The sequence below is a fragment of the Melozone crissalis genome, unplaced genomic scaffold (assembly GCF_028551555.1).
Source record: "Melozone crissalis strain CALT ecotype California unplaced genomic scaffold, PUWL_Pcris_2 ptg000023l_1, whole genome shotgun sequence".
NCBI classification, from domain to species: Eukaryota; Metazoa; Chordata; class Aves; order Passeriformes; family Passerellidae; genus Melozone; species Melozone crissalis.
Window position 1 is genome coordinate 25,793,953 of NW_026535801.1, and position 23,811 is coordinate 25,817,763.

At 57.2% G+C, this 23,811-nt stretch overlaps 2 protein-coding genes across 2 annotated transcripts in view; both read left to right on the plus strand.

The window, feature by feature from the left end:
- The first annotated feature begins 499 nt into the window (after positions 1-499).
- Positions 500-4,835, plus strand: SLC23A3 (solute carrier family 23 member 3). The gene is made up of 12 exons (XM_054278426.1): positions 500-610; positions 876-1,036; positions 1,453-1,547; positions 1,876-1,949; positions 2,244-2,425; positions 2,579-2,702; positions 3,019-3,166; positions 3,247-3,500; positions 3,691-3,796; positions 3,871-4,038; positions 4,241-4,336; positions 4,504-4,835. Exons 1-12 carry the CDS (start codon positions 503-505, stop codon positions 4,833-4,835), a joined length of 1,848 nt encoding a protein of 615 aa, XP_054134401.1. The 5' UTR covers positions 500-502.
- Positions 4,836-6,559: 1,724 nt separating this feature from the next.
- NHEJ1 (non-homologous end joining factor 1) overlaps positions 6,560-23,811 on the plus strand; it is a 42,058-nt gene continuing 24,806 nt past the window's right edge. Inside the window, exons 1-5 of the mRNA XM_054278171.1 lie at positions 6,560-6,659; positions 7,233-7,418; positions 8,225-8,434; positions 10,793-10,931; positions 12,382-12,440. Of these exons, the coding sequence (XP_054134146.1) occupies positions 7,233-7,418; positions 8,225-8,434; positions 10,793-10,931; positions 12,382-12,440 (594 nt within the window). The 5' untranslated portion in view covers positions 6,560-6,659. The remainder of the gene's footprint in view (positions 6,660-7,232; positions 7,419-8,224; positions 8,435-10,792; positions 10,932-12,381; positions 12,441-23,811) is intronic.

Genomic DNA, 23,811 nt, shown 5'->3' on the forward strand with positions numbered 1-23,811 from the left:
CAGGATTCAGTGCTCTCCTAGGAGAACAGGGGATATAACAGACCCCCACTAGAGACCAGGCTGGACCAGGAGGGCAGCAGATGCCCCTGCAGATGCTGGGGTGACACAAGCATGAGCAGGGCATACCAAAGCTGGAGGATGCTGCTGGTGGGAGTAGTCTGAGCACATGGAGGACGAGGTGTCAAGGCTGTGGCCTACCCAGTGCTTGCCCACAGAGGCAGTGATGGGACCCAGGCTGTGGATAGTTGGCATTGTAATAGTGTCTGATGGCCTGCATTTGGCTGCCTGTCACCTGGCCCTCACGGTGACAAACCAAGGTGACACTTACATTCCTGGCCACAAAGGCAGATAACTAACCAATCCAAGTTAATGGCTAACCCTGGGGCAGCTCCTGCAGAAGGTGGAAGTTCAGGCATGTGAGGATTTGGGAGGAGCTCTTGGCGGTGGGAGCCTGCCCACCCTCTGCACTGAAAACTGGGAGCAGTGTGGGGAAGGCAGCAGCATGAATGGGGGCCGTGGCAGAGCACCTGGAGCTGGGAGCCCCATGCTTACATCCTGCTCCTCCCAGAAGATGTGCTCCTGGATGATGAGCTGCTGCTTAGCCCTTCAGGTAAGGGGGGACCACGGTGAGCAGCCAGAGAGATAGGATGATGAGAAGAGGGCTGGGATTTTCTCAGATTGCAGAGCAGGGGCTGCATCCTGCCAGGCAAAGGGTGCAGGGCTCTGGTCAGTGTGGCTGGGAGAGGAGTGGGCAATAGTGGGTGCTACCCAGGTGGTGTCAGTGGGCATCCACCCTCTCAGGGGGCCTGGGCATGGGGAGCTGCAGCTCTGGGTGCTGCAAGGAGTTGTGACTGCTCCATCTCTTCCCTGCACAGCACCTGGCTGTGCAGACCTCCTTGCTCTGCATCTTCCACCTCCTCCTGCTGCCCACCCTGCCCCAGGAGCCACCTCATGCCCACACCACCAGCAAGCTGCTGGCACGAAGCCTCTTCACCTGCGGCATCTCTACAGTGCTGCAGACCACCCTGGGGAGCCGGTGAGCAGGGGAAGTGGGAAGGGGCACAAGGAAAACCTCTCTGTGCTGCATCTCTGCACAGTTGTCACAGATGTCTCTTCCCTCTCACACACACCTCTAGAAAAACTTTCCCTCCAGCTCCTCACTGCCTTGCTCCAACATCATACACAGCTCCTTCACACCATCTGATGCCTGTGCTGCCCACACAGGCTGGGTATGAGATTCAGCAAAGCTTCTGACAGCTGCATCCACTCCATGTGCTGTCACTTGGGATGTACCAGGGCACATGTAGAATATGGGGTAACCTCCTGCCACTTTGGGGTTCTTATCTGCTTCCCTTCCCACCCCTGCTCCTCTGGCAGTCTGGGCTTTTGGAGCAGCCCTGTTCCCTTCCCTGTCCTTCCTCCGTAATGTGCCATTGTTGTCCCCTTCCTCAGGTTGCCGCTGGTTCAAATTCCATCCTTTGAGTACCTGGTCCCTGCCATGGTGCTGAGCTCCCACCTGTCCCCTGGTGCCAGCACAGACGGGAATGGTAAGCACAGCCCTGGAGCCTGTGTCCCTTAGGGCCTGGGCCATGCTGGTGTCAGGGGAATGGCAATGATGGTAGGTGGAGTAGGGATGAGGGGTAGTAAGGGGTCCTGCCTGCTGGCCCTTCTGGTGATGCTGCACAGCACCCTACTCACACTCCTGAGTGCACTTGCAATGTGTCTGGTCACCTCCCCGGGGCCAGGACTTATGGGACAGAGATGCTGGCACACTTCCCCTTCTGCAGCTAGCAGTCACCTTATTGCAGCCTCTTGGACACAGCTCCAGGAGCCCAGGATCCATGTGTATCCCACCCTTCCAAAATTCCCTTCCAGGTACAGCCATGGCCAGTACATGCCTTGTACCTCATTGCAGAGACACAGGGAGCTGGGCTGACTCACTGCAAGAGGTGGGTGCTCCTGTGCTGGAATGGGGGTTGCTATCCCTCTCCATCAGCTTTCCACTTGTCACCCATATCTCTGCACCCCCAGTCTCTTTTTCTGGGATTTGCCATGAAGAGAGTTGTGAAGGCAAAGGGGATCATGATGCATGTCCATGCATGTTTTTCTCTGTGCTTGGGATGAGCAGAGCACATGAAACAAGCACTTGTTCCCAGCTACTGGGGCGGTGGGATTGGGGCCAAGGGAAGACTGGACTGCTCTCCATGTGCCCTGCCCCACAGGCCCATCCTTTCCTCTTACAGGTCTCTGGAGCAGTGCTGATCTCTGGGCTGATTCAGCTGGCGCTGGGGGTGTCTGGCGTGTGTGGGTGGGCAGCACGGCACTGCGGGCCCATGGTCCTGGCCCCCAGCCTCTCCATCATCGGGCTCTCTGCATTCAAGGAAGCTGCTTTCTTCTGCTCCACCAGCTGGGGAGTAGCACTGCTGTATGTGAGCCCAGGGGCTGTAGTGGTGGGCAGCTCCTGGGCCTTTCTTTCACCAGCAGGACAGGGATGGGGCACCCCCGCAGTGCATGGTGCACATTTGGGACCCCATCGGTGACTGTGATGCTGTGTGGTGACCTGTGCTCACTCTCCTAGGCTCGTGCTCCTCGCTGTCACCTTCTCCCAACACCTGCGGTCCTGCCGCCTGCCCTTCTGTGCCTGGCCCCATGCCTGGGAGGGCGCCACAGAGTATTCAGCTCCCACCCTGCGCACATTCTCGGTACCGGGGTTTGTCTGCTCTCTTCACTGTCACCAGGCTTCTCTCTCTAAGCCTGGCTCTTTGGTGTGGGGTTAGGTGAGACCTGGTGCACAGGCAGGCATGAAAAGCTCGGTTGCAGCTCCCAGAACATGGATGCTTCTGGGGAAGTGCTGGGGACCTAGGGTGTTGGACCAGAACAGCTTGGCATGCTTCCTGCAGGGGTAAGGGGAGATGCGGCATGACATCCTTGGGAGATGTGACAGGATAGGGATGTGGTGCTAGCCACGGCAGGCAGGGGAGGAGAGTCTCCTGCTGAGGGTCCCCTTCTGCCTTGCAGGTACTTCTCCCATTTGCTGGTGTCTGCATTGTCTGTGCCATCCTCACCTACTTCCACGTTCCCTGGGAATCACTGGATGTGACAATGGCACAGCTGTCCTGGGCCAACAGCACCTCCAATGCCCCTTGGATCCACATCCCCTATGCAGGTGGGGGACAGCAGGGTTGAGGGCAGACATCCACGTCTGGACAGGATTTCTATCACCTGTCCCTCTTCCCTCCGCTGCAGGAGCATGGAGGTGGCCGCTGCTCACGCCCCGGGCGCTGGCAGTGGGCATCGCCATGGCCACGGGCTGCAGCATGAACTCTGTGGGCTGCTACGTGCTGTGCAGGAGGCTGCTGCGAGCCCCCCGGCTGCCCCCTCACGCCTGTAACCGGGGGCTGTGCATGGAAGGGCTGGGCAGCCTCCTGGCGGGACTGCTGGGCAGCGCAGGGGGCACGGCCTCCAGCATCGCCAACACCTGCGCCGCCGGCCTCACGCAGGTATGCCAAAGCAGGGGGAAATGGGCTGGCAGGGGGTGGGGAGGCAGTCGAGCAGGTGTGCGGGACTACACATAATTGCCAGGCTGTCACCGAGCCAGCGCTGGGAAAGGCAGATGTGTGTAGCAGAAGGGTGGGAGACAGAGCAGGGGGTGATGCTACCCATGCTCACTCTCCCACTCTTCTTTCCCAGGCTGGCTCTCGCCGCTCAGTGCAAGTAAGCGCCCTGCTGTGCATGGTGCTGGGCCTGTCCCCGAGGCTGGCAGGGCTCCTCACCCATGTCCCACTGGCAGTTCACGGTGGGTACCCCGCCCTGCCCTTTGCTGCAGCACCTGCAGCCTGCCTGGCACCTCCTGACTCCTGCCCCTCGCAGGAGGGGTGCTTTGTGTAACCTACGCCGTGGCTGTGGGCACGGGGATCTCCTACTTCCAGTACACAGACATTGACTCGGGGAGGAACATCTTCATTGTTGGCTTTGCCATGTTCATGGCACTGCTGGTACCGCGCTGGTTCGGCACGGCTCTGGCTCCCCTGGCCACAGGTATGAGGGACATTCCCCAGGCAAGGCAGAGCCTTGAGTCCCATGGCACGGTGAACACACATCTCCAGTGTTCTGGGAGCCTGGGTCAGCTCATGGCAGCAGGCAGCTACCTCTTCAATCCCTGATTCTGCCATGGCTGCTCGTGCCCCTTTTACCTGGCTGGGCTGGGACCTCCTGGCTGATTCTAGCACTGTCCCTGCAGGCTGGGTGCCACTGGACCTCCTCTTCCTCTCCCTGCTTATGGTCCCTGTCTTCTTAACTGGCTTCTTGTCATTTTTTCTGGAGAACACGGTCTCAGGTGAGGGGCTGCCCTAGGTGATCTGCATATGTCCTGCCCTGAGGACTGGCTCTGTCCATGAGGCAAACCACCAGCTCTGCCTCCAGGCTTTCCTACTGAGGGTGCAGGGGCTGGTGTGGGCTAGGAGGAAGGGGCTCCCATTTCACTGCCTGCCTTCCTGCTTGCAGGAACACTGGAGGAACGAGGGCTGCTTCCTGAGCAGTCATGGAAAGCCAGAGCTGGAGACTGTCACCTCCATGGAGAGAGAGGGGAAGCCAGCCAAGCATATAGGCTCCCCACTGGGATAAGGAGGCTGCTGCCATCTTCCTGCAAAGCCTTTCCATGCTGCTTCCTCTGCCCAGGGAGTGAGGAAGAGGAGGAAGGCAGCTGTGCCACTGAGGAGGGGACTGCTGGCCCCGGGGAAGGGACACACCTGCTCCCCAAACCCAGCTCTGGGGAGCTGCAGCCAGCAATAAGGCCAAGCCAGAGAGACATGCCTGCCTGGCACACTGTGGCCTGACCCTGTCATCTGGGGGTGCCTCGTGTGAAAACAGGGCTGTGCCCTCAAGGCAGCTTGTGAGCCACTTTGCTCCTCATTTCTGAAGCCCTCCAGGACTGAGCTTCCACCCTCCTAACACAAACCTAATTTCCCTGCCTGAGAGCGAGATATAAAAACCTTCACCAACTTTGCCTTTTCCAGGGGTTTTCTTTCCAGCTGGGATTTACCTAGGGGCACCCCTGTTGCCCTGATGACTGTGACAGGATGGCAAGGCCACCTGGTGCCACTGCAGCTGAGGATGTGGGTACCTGTAAAATCCACCCCTCACCCTGTGGACACGACATGGGGAGGGTTCAGTGCTTTGGCCAGCCCCAAAGGACTGTCACTGTGGCTATGTTTACCTGCTGGCACTGTGCTCAGGAACAACTGGCTGTCCATCCCCTCCTTCTGCTGTGTCCCAGTTGTGTCTATGGCCCCTTGATGCCCATGGCACCAGGTATATACCAATCTCTGGCACTCCAAGATGCTCCAGAGTGGTGGTGCAACTCAGCTCAGTTTCCCAAACAATGAACACCCTTTCACCTACGGTCGATAGTCCCAGTAGTGCTCACCGTATAAAACCCCCTAGGCATTGCTCTTGTGACTACACTAGCCAATAGTGGATTTCCCTGAAGAAGAACATCTCCTTCCACCTGGTCCCAAGGTGAAACACCCAAAGGTGGATGCAGGGTGGGAGGGATGAAGTGGCACTGTGTGTCACTAGGTGTGAGCTCTCTTTCCCCAGCTCTCTGTGACCCCCACAGTTGTACACAGCAGGATAATGCCCAGCTCATCCTCATCCAACCAGCACCCCCATCTGACCTTAAATTTCAGCTGTGCCTGAAGTCCAGCTGGGTCTCCTGCACCCCAAGCCTGATCATGCAAGCCAGTCTGTCCTGCACTGCAAAATCCTTGCCTACTCCCATGTTCCCTGATTACCTGTCAGGACGCACACCCTGTGCCATGACCCACTGCTCTGGGAGGTGGCTGCAGCTGGCATGCTGGGGAGAGGGGTGAGTGGAGGGGTGTGTGGAAACAGTGTAAATGGGAGACTCGGGGGCAGTGTGTGAGTCCAGCCTGGATGGCCTCAATGCACGGCGTGCTGGTGGGGGATCACAGCCAGAGAATGGGTGATGAGGTTTGGAAATCAGTGCCTGGGGTTAGGATGGGCCTCAGTGTGGAGGGAACTGGGATGTGTGGTATGCCAAGCTGGCACAACGCTGCTCCGTGCGCAGGCATGGGGACAGAGGCACATGCAGCCCCAGCCATGCAAGGTTCGCTGCGCTGCAGCAGCCGGGTCCCGCACCCCTGGCAGGGCAGCGGGGCGGGTGCGTGCCCTGGCACCCTGGGGCTCAGGGATGCACCTGGGGCCAAGGAACAGGAGCAGCCCCGCGCCGCCTCTCCGGCTGCACAGGGCGCTGTACCCAGCTGGGCACTAGTGACAGGACATTTCGCAGCAGACGAAAGCGCAGATAAAAGTCCTAAAGCATTTCGGTCCCCATCAGCATCTCGGCCGTGGCACTCCCTTCGGCAGCCGCGGCCGCTATAGAGGGACAGCCAGCTCGGCTCGCCGTCCTCATGGGCAGGCAGGGGAACACCAGGCTGCCGGGAAGGGATGGCCATTCTCGGAGAGCAGGGAGCGCACATCCCGGCGTGCCCCGGCCCCGCACGCCACGGAAGAGAGCAGCATGCCGGGAGCCGTAGTCCGCCCTGCCTCCGGCCCGGCGCCGCTCGCAAGCCCGAGGAATTTTGGAAAAAAAGCCCGAGGCTCTGCACCTCCCGGCCGCCGGCTCCTCCTGCCCCCGGGTAATGCTGCGGCTCCGCAGAGCCCGAGGCCCGCGGGCAGCCGCGATCGCTGGGTTCCCGAGTGCTTTGGGAGCGTGGAGCCCGTCCCAGGGAGGAGCGGGAAGCGGCAGTGGCTGCCGGCACCCTGCCGGTGTCCGTGCCGGTGTCCGTGCCGGCAGGGCTCGCCTGGAGCGCAGGGATGGGATGCCCCAGCAGGAGGAGGGTGCAGCGCCCAGCTCCCCGCCCGGTGCCGGCGGGGCAGCCTCACTGCTCATTTGGGCATAGAGGTCTTGGCATGTTAGATCCAGCAAGCAGCGGATAGCCCGGGGAGGCGGCAGTTCCACTGCCGTGCGCCTGCTGGAGCGTCTGGGGTGCTTCTTGTGAGCTGCGGCAGGACCTGCCCTGCAGCAAGCTCCCAAACACACGGCCCAGCTCTGCTGCTTGCATGTGTGACCAGAGCTGGCTGAGTATCCTCACTTCTGTGCTGTCGGGTCACAAATGGGCCAGCTGGGACTGCCGGTCTCTTGAGGCCACCCCAGGGACCAGGTGTGCCTGGGCGGGGCTTGAGGCAGAGACCTGCTTGCTCTCTTGCAGATGGAGGGCTCCGAGGAGCTGGAAAGCAGCCTCCTGACCCAGCCCTGGGCTTCTGTTCGCTTTGGTGAGTCCAGTTTTCTTGCCAAAGTGTGCTTCAGGAATACCGGCTATATCCTGCTGATCTCTGACCTCAGCTGTGTCTGGTACGAGAGGGCAGACGCCGAGGCTGTGGGACAAAGGTCCAAGGTGAGTATCTGAAGAGGCCAGGGGCCTCTTTTTCTCCTCCCAGCAGCTGACATTCCCGCATAAATTGCAAATGCCCAACCTGGGAAGTCCCTGTGCGGCTCTGCCCAAGCCCTGTCACCCCCCTTGGCCAAACACCCTTCTCCTGGGAGAGTGGGCCACTCTGTTCAGCATGCCTGGGGCTGCCAGGTGGGTCTGCATACAGAGGCTGGCACAGTCTCTTCACTTGTGGGCTGGATGGGCAGCTGGTTTCCCCAGGGTCAATGTACTAAAGAGGAGCTGGAAACAAGGCTGCCTTCTACTCATGACAGAGAGATTCTGTTCACATTCATAGCTAGTAGTCTCTCATGGGGCATCCTGTCAGCTTCGCCCCCAAAAATGCATGGAGCTGTGCCTCATCTCCTCAGCCCATGTGCCCAGGCCCTCATGTGCCATTGGAGTGGCATGTCCCTGTGTCACATAATGCTGGTGGCAGGAGGGATGGGCAGATGGCTGCAGCCATCCCCAGCTCTGGCAGATTGTCCTGCTGTGGGCTCTCAGCCAGGCTATGGTGCTTGTGGTGGCATGCAGAGCAGATGTGCTAGTGCAGACTGCTGCACCGTGCCCATGCTGGACTGGCAGGATAGGGGAATCTTCCCAGCATGGCTGGCTTGGGAGAATCAGTGAGGAATGTCATGTCAGCTGGAAGCCAAGGCCCAGGGATGGCTTTTTGCACTGGAACATGCAGTAGTTTGACTCCTTTGGTGCTGGAATTTCTGCTGGTTTTTCCCCAGTGCTGTGCTGTGCCCCCTAACCTTGCCTTTTCCCAGGAGCTGAACAAGCGGCTGACTGTCCACGTGTCCTCCTTCCTGAACCACTTGTGCAGCTTGATGTGCCCCTTGCTGGCAGGGCAGCCAGGTGCCACCACTGCCTTCTCCTGCCACCGCTCTCCCAGTGGCCTCAGGCTGCACGTGAAGAGCGAGCTGTCAGGACTGCCCTTCTACTGGGACTTCCACTGCTGCCCGGCTCCCCTGGACATGGTGAGCAAAGCTGCAGAGACTTCAGGGAGGGGCGTGGCCAAAATTAAGGATTATCTCTTTAGGATTATCTCCTTAGGCCTCTCCTTAGAGGCTTTTGAGTAGTCTTGAGCTATGCTGGTGACTGTAGGTTGCCTTTTGCCTCTCCCAAGGGTTACTGTCCTCATTTCTCCCCATTGAGGCTTTGGTTTGTGCCATGCAGTTACACAGGGATGGCCCAGCAAATGTTGCTGCTGGGGCATTAGTGAAATGTCCTCGTGAGAGCCCATCTGGAGTTCTGCATTCAAATATGGGGTGCTTGGCACAAGAAAAACATTGACATGTTAGAGGGGTTCCAGAGGAGAGCCACAAAGATGGTAAAAGGGCTGGAGCTCCTCTCCTACAAAGGCAAGACAGGTTGCAAAAGATGGGATTGTTTGGCATGGAAAAGAGAAGGCTCTGGAGCGACCTCATTGCAGCCTTGCAGTACTTGAAGAGGGCTTATTAAAAAGAGGGAGAACAGCTTTTTGCATGGGCATAATGGGTGATAGGACCAGGGGAAATGTTTTTCAACTATAAGAGGAGAAATTTGGATTTGCTACTAGAAAAAAAAGTCTTCATTATGAGGGTGATGAGGCCCTGAGACACGTTGCCCAGGGAAATTACGGACGTTCCATTCCTGGAAGTGTTCAAGATCAGGCTTTGAGCAACCTGTTCTAGTGAGTTATATCAAAAATCCCCTCCAAAGCAAACCTTTGGATAATCCTATGTCCAGTGTGGGGTGATGCCCTGCCAGCACTCTGTAGAGCAGAGTGATGCTGTTCTCTTTAGGAGCAAGCCTTGAAGCGGGGCACAGAGCAGCGGGTACCCCCAGATGGCCCGCAGCTGGTGTGTTACGACGGGCGGAATTGTAGCAGATTCTCCCGGCTTTTAAGGGTTCGCTCTTTCACGGGCACGTTGCGTTTGCAGAGGCAGCCCCTGCGGGCCCTGCCGGTGGGGCTCCCCCGGGCCCTGCGTCCCTGCGCGCACAAGAGGGCGCCCGGCGCCCGCGAACCGCCCGCCGGAGCCCCGGGCCCGGCGCGGCACTGCGGCCCCGAGCCGGCGGGAGGCAGCGCCCCGCAGCCCCGGAGCCCCGGAGCCCCGCTCCCAGTGCCGGCCGCGGTGCCTCTGCCCCCGAACGGCTGTGCTTGGGCATGGCGGGGCGACAGCCGGGCTCCCCGGGGGACTGCTCTCACCGTCAGGGTTGAACAGGTAATCGGGGTCCTGGATGAGCTGAGGAGGTGCAAAGCCCCTGTTCCTGGCTGCTCCTCTATCTTGGACACACACTGGGTCTCTGCAAGACTCCATGGAGGTGGGAAGCAGATGGGGTGCTGAGTGTGGCCGGTGTGGATGCAGTGATGGGGATCAACTCTGCCCCAGCCAGGGGCTTGAGGAAGGCATAGAGCTTACCTGGCTTGGCCTATCCCACCTCTGCTACAGGTGGTGCGCTCCAAGTGCTCCAGTGGGTGATGGCTATCACCTCTGGGCTCATATCTGGGGGTGGGCAAAGCACAGAGCCCACTGTGGGCTTGCCATAGGAGTGAGAATGCTTCAGGAGCAATGCTGGGTTTGCTGTCCTCTCACCCATGGACTCAGCCTGGCCACAGAAACAAGGGGCACCATAGGTTGGGGGATCTCAAATACCCTTCCAGAGACTGAAGGAGGTGATAGGAGAGGGGATGCTTTGTGTGCCTGCTGGGCCAGGATGGCCCAACTGGGCTCTGAGACAGAGGACATGCCCAGGGCTCTGTGTGGGGCTTGTGTGGTGTAAGCTTAGAGGGCATACTGCAATGGGGGCTGCAATGGGGAGCCTGCACAAGTCCTGCCTGTTGAGATCTCTTTTGCATTTCATCTTACTTCCCTGGGAGTGCCTCTCCTGTTCATCAAGCCACAGTTTGACGCCTTAGGTCTTTCTGGTTTTTCACCCAGCCATGCCTGTTTCCTGCATAGGAACATGCCATAAGGTGTGCAGAGCCATGGGGAGGGTCTGGGGAGCACATGGGGGGCTCCTGTTTCCTGTTGCACCCCAGATAGTGGGTGGAGCATTGCCTATCCCTGCTCTCCCACCTAATCTCTCGCCTGCTGCAGCCTGAGCTGTGAAAGGATGGGGCTGGGATGGAGGGATGTGTCCCACAGCATCTGGCCTGCCTTCTCCCAGCTCACATCTTTTAACCATTTCCCAGTGGATGTGGGTGAGATGTGGGGTATTTTGTGGAGCCCTGTGTGACCTGGGCTGCAGCTCTTGCTAGGACCTTGCTGGGTGCCCTGCTCTGACCACTCTGTGGACAGCTGTGTGCCTTCCTGGACCCAGACCTTTCCTAGAGCAGCCCTCCTCCGTTGCAGGTGTCCCGTCACCTCGTGCGGCCCCTGATCCAGATGAACCTGGCTCTGCAGTGCCAGGTGCAAGAGCTGATTTCCCTGCTGCTCCAGAAGGATGCTGAGATTGAAGATTACAGGGAGAGCGGAGCCACTCTCAGCAGAGGTGAGAAGGGATGCCTGGGGCAGGGAGCAAGTGTCCTCCCCAGCATTGGGCTGGCGTGCTTTGCTCTCTCTGGCTGTTACCCAGCCTGGCTTGTGTTTCATGTTTAGCTAAGCCAGCAGCACAGCAGTAGCCAGAAGGCTGGGAGCAGCCTCTGGGGCGAGCTGGGGGAAGAGCAGCCCTTGACCGATAGCTGTAGGAGTTGGGGAGCGGCCAAGGGGCTCTCCAGTGCTCTGAGGGCACCTGGCTGGTCCCCAGGAGCCATTGGGGAAGCCTCAAGGGCTGGCCCTGCCGTGGTGTCAGGCTCCCTTCCCAAGGGCAGTAGCTCACTGAGTGCTTGGGCAGCACCCAGGGGCTCGGGGCTCTCCCAGATGTGGGAAGTGCAGCCGAGCTCATGGGCCCCCCTCCAGTGCCCAGCCCACTTTGCCATCGGGGCGATGGGCACACAGGAGCCCCTCTGGGTAGGACATGGGGCAGGGGGGGCCCCTTGGGGGGTGGTTTGTTCCCCACCTATGGAGGTTGGCTGGGTGCTGTTTTTTGGGTCATACTTTGCTACTGCCGTGCTTTGTCCTGCTGCCACAGGTGATGCCTGCACTTCTGCAGGAGCGTGGTGCCCTGGGCATGCAGAGACTCATGGGGGTCAGCCTGGGCTTGTGTATCACATCCAAGAAGGTATTATGGTCCAGACCCTGTCCCATGACTGGAGCCCCACCACAGGAGCCTGGATCTGCCCTGTAGGTGCACTAGAGCTGCATTGGCCAGCTGCACTTCCCTCTGTCCTGCTGCATGCAATCTCTGCAGGGCTTGGGCCAGCCTGGACAACCTGTCTTGGGTCCAGGCACTGATGCTGGTGAGCAGCTGGCCTCTCTTGTCCCTTACTTGGTGCAGGGCAGAAAGCTGGGGGAAGCATTGCACCCTGTGGCTGAGCAAATCCAGCCAGCTGCTTCTCCAGACCACATCTTAGCAACAATGTGGAAAAACTAGTGTTTTGGACAAGGTGCAGAGCAGAATTGTTCCTGTCCTGCAAGAGGAGGACACAGGCTGGCTCACCCCTTCAGATGAGCAGCTGGACAAGCAGTGCCCTGTCCCACAGACTCAGCTTGTTCCAGCTGGAAGGTCTGGGAATGGTGTTGAGCATATCCTGCCACTGTTCCTTACCCCTCAATGCAGAAGTGCTGGGATGAGTGTGCATGGACTATTGGCTCTGCCTGGCTGCTGTGTGCATCAGCAGGCTCAACCATGATTTTCCAACTTCCTTGGGGTCCTTGCACCTTCTGCTAGCCAAATTATACGTCCCTAGCCCAAGAGGCCTGCTGGTGTTTCCTGCTGATTCTGGGAAGAGCGTGCTGGAGCTTTTCCCCTGCATCATCCTCACCCCATGGTCAGATAAAGGGGCAGCTGGGGTGGGAGGTGTGGCCCGAGCTGCCCAGGCTGATCCGTGTCTCCCTTGCAGACCGCCTGCGGACAGAGCCCTTCCAGGAGGAGACGTTCCAGCAGAACTTCATGGCTGAGGTAAGGAACGGTGCAAGTCCTCTCTCCTTTGCCCAAGGGGTGGTTTCATCAGCAGCTGCAGTGTGAGATGTGCCAGGCTGCATGGGAGCACTGATGGGGATAGCTAGACTTGCCCAAAGAGGGGTCATGCCCTCTGGCTCTCCCACAGCTTTCTTTGTGTCCTTGCTCCTCACATCTAGGGATAGCAGAGCTGGGAACAGGCCTGACATGGCTGGATGGGAACTGCCTGGTTGCTGGGAGCTGCCAGAGGTGCTTCACAGGAGTGTGCCCTCACTGGGGCATATTCACCATATTCACCTGCCTCCCAGACTCACTCTGGACCCAAACACTGCTGCTGATGGCAGGCAGGGATCAGGCAAATGAGGAGAAGCCATCTCTTTTTAGTTCACCTGTTGCTTTTTGTGTGATTTTGCAGTGACACATTGTGGGGACAAGAGCTTTTCAGCATGTTATCCACGCTCTGCCTATCACTGTCCCCTTGGCACACTCAGCTCTAAAATCAGACATGTGCTTTGGAGAAACTGGGACTGGAAGGAGAGAGTCTTTGATCCTTTTGCATTGCTGGAAATCATCACAGAAGCACTGAAATGATTCAGATTGATGTGTCAGGGTCAGAAATGTGTGATGCCCATTATGCAAAAGGACTTTGGACATTTCTGAGTGTTCCTGTGCTCACTGTGAAGGCACAGGAATGGGGGGCAGTGGTACCTGCTGGGGTAGTCAGCCAGGGTGCCAGTGGTATCACACAAGGCTTTGGGAGGATGGTGCTTTATGAGATGAGCTGATGTTCTTTTGCAGCCAACAACAGATGATCTGCAGAGTTTCTAAAAATTAGAGATGATCCCTCTTTTATATGTGAGGCATTGCATCCAGTGCAGGCAACATTCCCCTGGATTATGAAGGATAGAGATGAATTCACTACTGGACTGCAACTTGAAGGTTGCCTAGGGACCAGTGATCATGACCAGATTACATTCACCCTGGGCACAGAAAGGACATTCCTAAGCAGTAATTTATATCCTTCATGCCTTGAAAGAGCTAATTTCCCAAAGCAGGGGGAAAATTATGAGTGAAATCAGCTCAGAGGAAACATTTAGATAGAAAAATGTGAATGAAAATGGTGAGCTCTTTCAGAAGAATTTCAGAAGCCACAAAAAGCCACAATTCCACAATCAAGAAAGAGGGCAGCGCTGGCCCAGAGCCCGTTCTGGTTCAGCAGCAAAGTGAAGGCAGCAATTAGAAATAAAAGAGCAGTTTATAACAAATGGGAGAGCGGGAGTAGATAGCAATCAATATAAATTAGAAATTATGAAGTGTAGAAAATGGGTAACAGAAGCTAAAGACATCAGGGAAAAATCATGGTGATGAACAGAAGGAAAGGCTTTTATTTGGTGTAGCAGGAGAAAACCCCAAGCTCCCAGCAATAGGATAAGCTTATTAGTAGACAGAGGTGGTAAAATGATTTATACTGGACCAGACATGGCAGAAGCAATCAGTAAATGTTTCAGTGCTGTCGCTGGAAGGGTGCAGGCAGATGTGCCAGGATAGGGGGATGGTGAAGTGTCTTTGTAGAAGAGTCATCTGAACAACATCTGCTAAAGGTGAGCATCAGGCTTGAAATTCAGAGTCCTCCAAGAGCTGGTCGGGTCTGGGCCGTGGGGGAAGGTGCAGAGTGCACAGGAGGGGAGTGAGGCAGAGCCTGGCAAAAGCAGCTGGTGTGGAGCACATCTGGCACAGGCTGAAAAGATGGGATGATGGTTGGTGCTGTGTGTCCTGAGAACAGCCAGGAGCAGTGTTTTGGAGCCAGATAGGGAATGGAAGGCCCTGGGAGATGCTGCCCCTCTGCGTCCTCTGGTAGCCAGGTCTGAGCCCTGGCTGCAGGTGAGAGGCTGGTGGAAGGATGCAGTTGTGCTTTGGTCTGCTGGAAGGGTGTGTGTCCTCTCTGCATTCATCCCATTCTTTATAAACCCACTGGTGATGCCATCCTGCAGCAATGAGCTGTGAGATGCAAACAGCTGCTGCCTTTGGTTTGAACGTGGTACCCCGTGGTTCTTCCTGATGCCTCCTAGGTCTTGTGTTAGTGAGAAACACCGAAAATGGCTTTTCAGCTCTTCACCACCAAAACTGGCTCTTCACCCCAGTCTCTCCTCTCATCTTGTAGCAGAAAGGTGGTCTGGGGGACCTCATTGTCTCTGTGCAGCTACTTCAGAGCCTCCATGCAATTTAACACTCTGTTTGTCAGCTCCTAAAAGGAGCAGCACAGGGAGCTGGGGTCCCTCAGGATGTGCTGTGGGGAGCTGGGAATGCAGAGAGCAGCTCCCATGTGTAGGTTTTCAAAAAGATGCTGGACAATCAGCACAGAGCCACAGGAATGAACTGAGCACTGGGGAGAGAGCCTGGCATTGAGGGGTTTGGAAGGGAAGAGCTCTGTCTAGCTTATCAAGGAGAAAATTGAGAGTGCCTTGATTGTAGTCTGTGTGTGTCTTTACAAGGAGAAAGGCTGGTTGGTGAAGGGCTCTTTAATCCTGCGGAGAGCACTGGAGCACAAGCCAGGCACTGGGACATAGAGCCAGGGAATTTCAAGTTAGAATGGAGGCGCTTGGGTTTGCTCCTGCCAGTGATCAGGGCATGCTCCCAAGGGCAGTGGTTGATCCTCCAGCTCTTAATGTCTCCAGAAGTGGGCTGGGAGCCTGCCTGGAGGAAAACGAAGTTGTTGGGTTTGGTCTTGTAGAACATCAGTGAACAGGAGGTCAAGAAGAGAGATCTATTGGTCCTTCCAGTATCTCCATCTGTGAAATGGGGCTGCAGGTTGTGGATATTTGGTTGTGGTAAGCGCCTCTGGGCTGGAAAGGGATTGTGATGATGTGGTACAGGGCTGGATGTGAGCAGGTGCTCCACAGCTTTGCTCACTTCCCAGATATTTGCTGTATCCTACATGGAGAGGAAAGGACCTGTCAGTCCCCCAGGGCAGAGCTGCAGAGCCTCTCGGCTTAGGCATGCCCTTTCTCTGGGCTTGTGTGTGCTTGGCTGTCCAGGGCATTTTAACTAACCATGGGGAGTTTTCCAGCAAAGCCCTGGTAATATTTATACGTTTAGGAAATGATGCTTTCACACACACAGTTTTTGGCAGGGGTTCACTGCTGAGCAGCTGCCTGGGCTCGAGCAGAGCTGGAAGGAGCAGTGGCTGTGCAGAAGCCGAGGCGAAGCTGGTGGCTTTTATTGGCAAGCCCAGGGGTTCACACCGTTAGGGGAAGGAGAAGGCGGCTGGAGAGGGCTCAGTGCTTCAGGGCTTCCCCAGCACCGTTCCCAGCAGTCTAGGACCCAGCAGGCTGTGGGTATTTTGTCCCCTGGTGTCCCTCTGGGTTACAGAAATGGCCCCACAGGGCAGGGTGGGGTGGCCACCCATGGGTTTTGAGGGCCTGCTCCAGCTTGGCTACGGTCAGCGTTTCATGACACAGCTTATTCCAGAGTCTGCACTCCGACTGAGAGGGAGAAGGGTGAGCAGGTTACTGCAGCGCCGTGCCCCCTGCTCTGCGGAGGGCAGGGACAGGTACACCGAGGACAGGCTCACGGATGCCATCCGTGCTAATATAGCCCCCGTGCCCCAGGATGCTCTGCCCTGTGTATTTTTATCTGCTGTGGCTGGCCGGGGGCGGCTGCTCCGCACCTCCGCAAGCGGAGCGCGGGACCTCGGCAAACAGGACGCGGCGGGTTCACGGCTCGACCCCGGGGCGCGGCGAGGAGGAGGAGGATGTCCCATCAAAACAAGCAACGCTGCAGAGGAAGATAAACAAACAGGCAGCTTCCAGCGCGGCCCCGGCCGAGGGCGAGCGGGAGCCCCGGGGCCGGGGCTGGCGGGGGTGCCGGCAGCGCTGCTGGCTGACGTCAGGGCGGCCGGGGTCAGCATCCCTCGCATTGTTTCCCACCCGGGCTGGGAGCCGGGCCAGGCACCCGGGCCAGGCACCGGCCCCCTCCCGGCTGGGGACACAGGCCAGTGGGGCAGGTGGAGCGTGGCCGGGATGTGCTCTGCAGCCACAGGCCATTGCCACCGCGGGTACCTGGCTGCTGCTCACTGCCTGCCTCCAGCACCCGCTCTCTGCTTTTTAACAGCAACTAAAAATAAGCCCTGGGTAGCGAAGTGGCCCCGGTCTGGCCGAGGACGAAGGCGGTGGTGGCCTGCGTGCTTTGCAGGGTGGGGACGGCGTCCCTCAAACCCACGGCAGCTCAGGGCAGTGGATAGGAAGCAGCCCTTTGGCTCCTTCAGACGAGGGATGTTTGTAATTAGCGCAAGGTAGCTGCGGCTTTGCAGCTGTGACCGGGCCAGACTGGGGCGATGGCATGTGTGTGACATGGACTGCGTGCACACAGGGTGCAGGGCTTGGGAGAACGTGCTGGGGGTGCTCTGCTGGGCTGGGGCCCTTGGCATGGGTCTGGGGAAGGAGCTGTGGCCACAGTGCTGCTGCTATCAGAGCTAAGCAGTGCAAAATTTGCACAGCCCTGAGCAGGTTGGCTCAGGGCAGAGGTGGCAGCATGGGGCTGGCATGTGGGGCAGCTTGGATGAGCAGAGCAAGCTCTTGTGTGCTGCCAAGCATTTGTGCTGTGAGCCCCATGGGTGATGGTGTCTTGTCCTGGACTGGGGCCATCTGGGTGGTCCTTGCTTCATTCCTGGGCAAGCTTTGGTCACATCATCCCATCACTGCCCTGGGGTCTGAGTTGCACACTGGAAATGCAGTGGGCTGTGGCTGTGCTGAGCAGAGCGGGGCACACACTGCCCTGCACACATGTGGTCTCAGGGAGCTGCACACTGCTGCAAGCAGGAATGGAGCGAGGGCTGCTTGTACTCAGTGTGAGCACAGGTACCAGAGCAGGAGTGTGAGAACAGGACTAGGAGTGTGCATGCTGCTACTGATGGGAACAGGGGGCACAGTGCCTCATCTGCTGCCTGGAGAGGACAGGGGACAGGGGACACAAATAGTGTCCACAGTGGTGTACCTGGGGAGATGCACTGGTGGTCACATTACAGTGTGGGTGCTGACCACCAGCTGGGCACAGCCCCCTGCAGTGTTTGCCATAGAGGCCCATGGTGGTCGGGGCTGCGGTGTTATTTATTTATTTGCTGAGGTCCCAGCAGGTGAGGGGCACCCAGCCAGGATGCACTTTCGGGGCTGCCACTGGCAGCCACAGGCCACTTGCACAAGCAGTGAGTCAGTGCAGCTACATGCTGCTAAAACCAGACTTGGCACAGGCACCCCAGAGCAGCAGTCTGCCCAAAAGTGCCCAGACCACGGGCAAGCAGTGAGTCCCTGGCTGCTGGACCAGGGCTAGGCTGGCTGTGATTGCTCCAGCCCTTGCCTCTGCCAGGGATGCGGATGCTGTCCCAAGAGCCCTGAGGGGATGTTCCTTCTGGGGATCTGGGGGTTTCACAGCCCAACCCCCTGTGACTGTGGCTGTGCCACTGTAGAGAGTGGGTGGCACCTGGACCAGGTACAGGCAGCTGTCTGCTTGGTCCCAGCATCACCCAATGGTTTGTTTGGGGATGGAGGGATGGACAAGCACCATCACAGCCACCCTCCCTGGGGTGCTGCACAGCCCTTGTCTGGCATATGTGGTCTGGCATGTATAGAGAGCCCTCCTTTGCAGTCAGGGTGCTCCTCATCCTCTCCATGCCATGCCATGCTGTGCTGTACCATGCAAAGCTGTACCGCACTCTGCTGTGGTGTGCCAGGTTGTGCCATGCTGCGCCATGCACTGCAGGCAGCAAGGGGGGTGTCACAGATCTTCTGGCAGAAGGGGCCAGACCCTGCTGCTGCGGGAGAGGCCCCAGCCTGTGCTTGGGCACTGCTGTGCAGGGCTGCTGAGGAACAGCTCAGCTCGGGGGATGATTGATCTCGTGTCAGCAGGCAGTGGTTTGAGCCAGTGCCAGGCCTCAGCTCAAATGGGAGCATTGAAGGGGGAGAGCCCCTTCCCCCTCCTGAAAGCAGAGCAGCCATCCCCCTGCCACCAGCCCCGGCTCTGCTCCCACATTTTGGCCATTCCCAGCCCTGCAGCTGCAGGCAGTGCCCAGCCCTGGGGAGCGCCAGGGGCAGCAGGGAGTACGGAGCTGTCTGGGGTCCCAGCCCCACCACGCTGGGCTCTGTGGCTGTGTTTGGGCTAGAGGAGGGCAAAGGGGACATGCAGGGATGGCTGGCAGGGGAGGAGGTGTGGGGCATGGTCTGCCCCTCGCCACTGTGCCTTGCAGCCACCTGTCCTAGCTCAGGATGTGGCAGCAGCTCCTGGAAGCAAAGGATCTTTTGGGGAGGAAAGCAGGGTAGACTTTGGTGAGGCACTAAAGGCACTGCTCTGTGTTAGCAAGGGATGTGGCAGCAGCTCTGTCCCCAGTTGATGGGGTTTGGACTGGGGTGTTGCCATCCCCACTGTCTCCAAGGGCAGGGGAACAGTGCTGCTTGCACTCCTGGTGCTGCCCTTGCAGCTCCCAGCACCCCTTCTGTGCTTGAAATGTCAGGTTTTTTCACCATGTCCCTGTGTGTCCTGAGCCCTTCACTAGCTTCCTCCACACCCACAGCTGCATCCCTTCTCCAGTGGCATCCGCTAGCAGCTTTTATTGGTGTTTCTGAAAGCTGATCCCTCCCTATCCCATGGGCCAAAGCCTCTGTAGCCTCCTCCAGTTGTGCCAGCCCATGCAGAGGTGATACTGAACAGCTGAGACATCTGGGCAGACAGCAGCACCAGGGAATGGGCTGCTCTGCTCCCCAGGGGATGCAGCCATCGGATTCCTGAGTCTGCCTGCTGTCACTCTGCCCGGACCTTTGCACTCTCTGTATCTGTGTGAGGAAACAGGGCCATTCATGTATTTCTCTCTCTATTTATACCTCTCCCTTTCCGTATTTAGTGTGTGCGCAGGCAGAGGGGGCAGCAAATGCCCGGGCCACTGATGTTCTTGGCTCCAGCACCGGCTGGAATTTTGTCCTGGAATGTATCCTGAACCGCTCTGAAAACACGAATAAATCTCTGTGTGTTGTGTGCATGTGTGTACACAAATACATAGACAACGTATAGACATGGAGCCATATAGGGCATTTGTGAGCTTTGCTATTTAAAGGAAGGAGTAGTTAGAGGGTTCTCAGCGAGGCAAACACCTCTGGATCAAAGGGGTGCAGGGTGCTCTGCTAGTGACCAGACATCTGAAAAGGTGGCTGGCACTCGCTTTGTCCTCTCCAGGGAGCTGAAGCCACCCTGTTGGTGACATGCCCAAAGCAGCATGCCCTTCAAGCACCAAGCAGTGCTCTGATCCCATGGTGCCTGCATTTGATTGAGATCTCTGCTTCCCGGCCTCCAGCCTCTCAGTGAGAGCCCCAGAGAACCAGCTCCTGTGCTGCTAATAGAGGCTGCAGAGCCTCATCTGGAGCTGGATGATGTTAGGCAAAGATATCAACCCTTCTGTGGCACAAGGTGGGCTTCCAGAGCATCAGGGGTTGTCTCCTGAACATCACCTTGTGTGTGCTCACAGCTCTTGAGGAGAGATCATATAGGAAAGGAAGAAATAAATGCTGGGTAACAGGTCCCAAGTAGGTGCTGAGCTGGGCATCTCCTTGGGATGCTGCAGCATCTGCTGGTCATGGCTGTCTGGGAATGACAATGAAAAGGGCAAAATAAAAATTTGGTACCAGATCCCAAACAGGACGTTTGGCCATGCCAGTTCTTCAGGAGATGCTGGCAGCTGCCTTGCTATGGATCCTGGATGGGCCCCTCTTGGGAGCACCCGTGGGTCTCCCAGCACTTTTTGGGAAGGAAACAGGCATCCTTTTTTTAGCCCAGCTCAGGGTCACGGTGGCTTCTTTTCTTCTGGATGCTGAAAAACCTGATATCTTGGGTTGAAAATGCCCACGTTTGGTCTCTGGCCAAAGGCGATATGTTTGTGGGTGGGGGAAATTGGAGCAAATTCCTGCTGTGAGTCCTGCACGTGTGCGCGGGCGTGCGGAGAGGGGAAATATAGTTTTCCTTTTGAAAAAAAAGCCCTGCTTATTTTTATACAGAACTCCAGAAGGGCTGAAGGTGGAAACTTCATCTGTCAGCAGCTTTCACAGGGGAGCAGGTCCCTGCCTGAGTTTGGGGGGAAACCACAGCTGGGTGTTAATGGGACTGTTAATGAATTAATGTTGGCTGCTGGGGGCCAGCAGGGAACCTGGCTCAGTGCAGCCGGAGCACATGGAGCCCTGCCCGCACGTGGGCTCAGCACAGCTGTAGAAAGCCCCAGCTCTGGGAGCCATGCACTTGGGGAGCTGTGAGTCTCTCCAGGCATGCCTCGCTCTCTGGGTTGTGGAAACACTTGGAAATGTGGCCATTGCCAGGGGGAGAGGGTCCTACCCATGGGAGTGTGGGTGTGCTACCTGTGGGCATCTGGGCTGGTGATACCATTTAAGGCTGGGTCTATTCAGCTGCTGAAACCAAACCTTTAAAGCAATATAAAGTGAAGTGAAATCCCCCCAGGTTTATTTATGGGTTGGCAGCCTGCGTTGCTCAGTCAGTGCAATGCCTGCAGCAGCACTGGTCTCTGCACAGTACTGCCTGTCTGCAGCCCTTCTCAGAGCTATTTCTTTCTCCCCAAAATGTGGAGGAGCACCTATGTGAATGCAATAAGCACAGCCATGCCCCATGCTGTGGACTTAGCAGTACCTTTGCAGATTTTTCACAGCTGGTTTGCTGGGAGCAGCTCTAGAGGACAGCGAGGAGGTCGTGCTAACATGCTCACCTGATGCCAAAACAGTAGCATTCAGTGAGGCTGAGTAATAGCATTGTATCCTGCTTGGACTGGAAATCAGAGGGGAAAATGCAGAGACCATCTGGGAAAGAGGGAGTAAATTCTTTTCTGTAGACCTCTCCTGCTGTGTCCTTCAGGCTCTGTGAGTGAGATCCCAGCCTGTGAGATCTGGGCAAGCCTGTGGCATCTCCTGGGATTTCTCGCTGCGGTATCAGACACCTGGTGAAGCAATGGGAAAGACTGGCCATCCTGAGGGACAGCTGACTGTGCAGAGCAAGGGATGACAATGCCAAAGAAGGGATGGCCATGCTGAGGAAGGAAAGAGTACACCAAGGAAGGGACAGCTATACTGGAGAAGTGAAGAGCATACTGAAGTAGAAATGACCACGCCCAGCATGGGACTGTGGATGGACTGGTTCCCCAGCAGAAGATGCTGTTGTGGATGGAGAGAGAAAGAGACAGAGCCTCCTTCTCGGCTGAGAGGAAGGCTAAAATAGCCTGAGCCCTTGGGAACTCTGCTTGCTTCCTGGGGATACTGTGCTTGGTGCAGAGGCCACTTGGTTAGACAGACTCTCACCTCAGTAAGGAAACCTCTCTGGGCATTTAGACCCAGTACCTTTCCTGGGACGTTGTGCTGGTTTTTAATGATCAATCTCCGAGTATGTAGCCAACATCTGCTATCCAGTGCCAAGCCTAGCCAGAGGGACTCAGTGCCTGGAGAGGGCAGTGGCTGGGCCCTCTGGCAGGGCTGCTCTTTGCAAGGGTGGGCTTTACACAGCTTGCTCCCCAGCACTGGAGAAGGTCTTTCAGAGGATCCCGAATTCCAGCTTGGAGGGACTCTGAGGCGCTTCTGTGCCCAGCTGCCCGCTCTTGCAGTCCAGCTCTGGCTCCACTGGGCCTAGAGCCCTTCCCAAGCCTATCTTAGACAGACGGATATCCCAAAACCCACTGGTCCCAGGGGCTCCCACTCTGGGTCCCTCTGGCTGAATGAGGTGGTGTGCGTGTGCCCAGACTGTCCCCTCCTGTGACTGTACAGTACACACAGCTAAATATATGTCCGTGCAGATACAGGAACTCAGAGGGGCTGAGTGATGCTCCTTTTCTATACCTCTTTTCATAGGGAGAGTTAATGAGATTCATGTCATTAAAGGGCTGATGTTTTGTGGGATGGGAACCTTTTAAACGGGATGTGTCCTGGCTTAGTCATGGCAAATATTTACCAAAAAAAAAATAAAGAAAGAAAAAAAAGAGAAAGAGGAAAAAAAAGGGACATACCGTATAAAATTAGAGTTCTGAAAATAGTATTTAGACCAAGTGAGAGAGAGGAACTTAGAAAATACAGCCCAGTCTGTTCAGGAGTCAGGGGAAGAGAGAGCGGGGAGGCGGGGGAAAGCCAGAGATAAAACGAGAGAAACCTCGGCAGTAAAAACAGCATCTTGGTAAATAGACTATTAAAAAAATTCTGACCCGCTTTATGGCTTTCTTGGCTGCCGTTCAGCTGTGCTGCCCTGGCCGGCACGGAGGGAAGGTAGCAGGAGCCGGCGTCTGTGTGGATGCTCAGAGCCCCGGGACGCGGCTTCCCCCCACCCCCGCCCCGAGCAGCCGCACAGGGCGTTAAATTTAGCCGCATAATGATGGCCCTGAGGAGGCAGCCTTTTGTAGCCACACTATAATTACTGCCTCGCTTATAAATTTTATTTTTCTTATTATGTTTCCTCCTCCTCCTCTGCTGGGGAAGGGGTGGAGGGGGTCTCCCACACCCCTGTCAAACCCACAGCTCTCTGGAGAGAAGGGGGTGCCATGGGATACAGGGGAAGGTGGGCATGGCTGCCCAAACCCTGCGCTGCTCTCCTGCCCCAGTACAGGGCTCAGCCCTGCCTTTGGGGTGGGCGAGGTGTGGAGCTGAGCCCAGTGTGCTAGGGTCCCTAAAGCGTGGGTGTCCTGTCCCCCCTGATACTTATCCTGACCCTCTCAGGCTGCTTTGGAGATGGACTTGTGCAGGCAGGACCAGGGGATCTCTGGTGGGGCTGTGAGCCCGTGTCACAGCCAGGGTTGTAGGGAACGCAAGGAGAAGCCGTCTGGCCCTGCTTGGCAAGTCACGGGCTCCAGCCCTGCTGCCGGCAGAGGTGGGAAAGACGAAAAGGGCGAGGGATGGCCAGGAGCGGGCAGAGGGTTCGGCTCCTCTCCGGGCCAGTGCAAGTGGGGGAGTGGGGGACAGCTTCAGGCCGGGCAAGAACGTGCCAGAAAAGGTCTCGTTCCCCTCTTGTTTTCCCAAAACAAAGGAAACAGCCTTGCATTGCTGGAAGTCGCGTGCTTGGGCTGTGCTAGCTTGTTATCATCCGATAACCTGGCGACCTGGGAGCTGCCCTGCTCCTCACCCGCCGAGCCTGCACTACGGGATGCGAACAGCTTCCGCATGAGCTGCCCTTTGCAGAGATCCGTTTTCCGCTTCCCGGGCTGGGGGGACAGAGGTGGGGGCACACGGTGGCCCTGGCTGGCCCCAGGCTCACCGTGTGCCACATGCCTGGGAGGAGATCTGCCCCTGCAGATGATGATGGATGGTGAGGGCAGAGGAAATGCAGAGACAGCAAGTGCCTTGGCATCCCGTGTGCA

What these genes read in the sequence shown, in the direction of transcription:
- SLC23A3 (XM_054278426.1), top strand. Translation starts at nt 503, where the DNA reads ATGAATGGGGGCCGTGGCAGAGCACCTGGAGCTGGGAGCCCCATGCTT. An exon ending in CAGACCACCCTGGGGAGCCG is followed by an intron (nt 1,037 to 1,452) that starts GTGAGCAGGGGA and finishes CCCCTTCCTCAG; the next exon opens with GTTGCCGCTGGTTCAAATTC. An exon ending in GGGCTGACTCACTGCAAGAG is followed by an intron (nt 1,950 to 2,243) that starts GTGGGTGCTCCT and finishes TTCCTCTTACAG; the next exon opens with GTCTCTGGAGCAGTGCTGAT.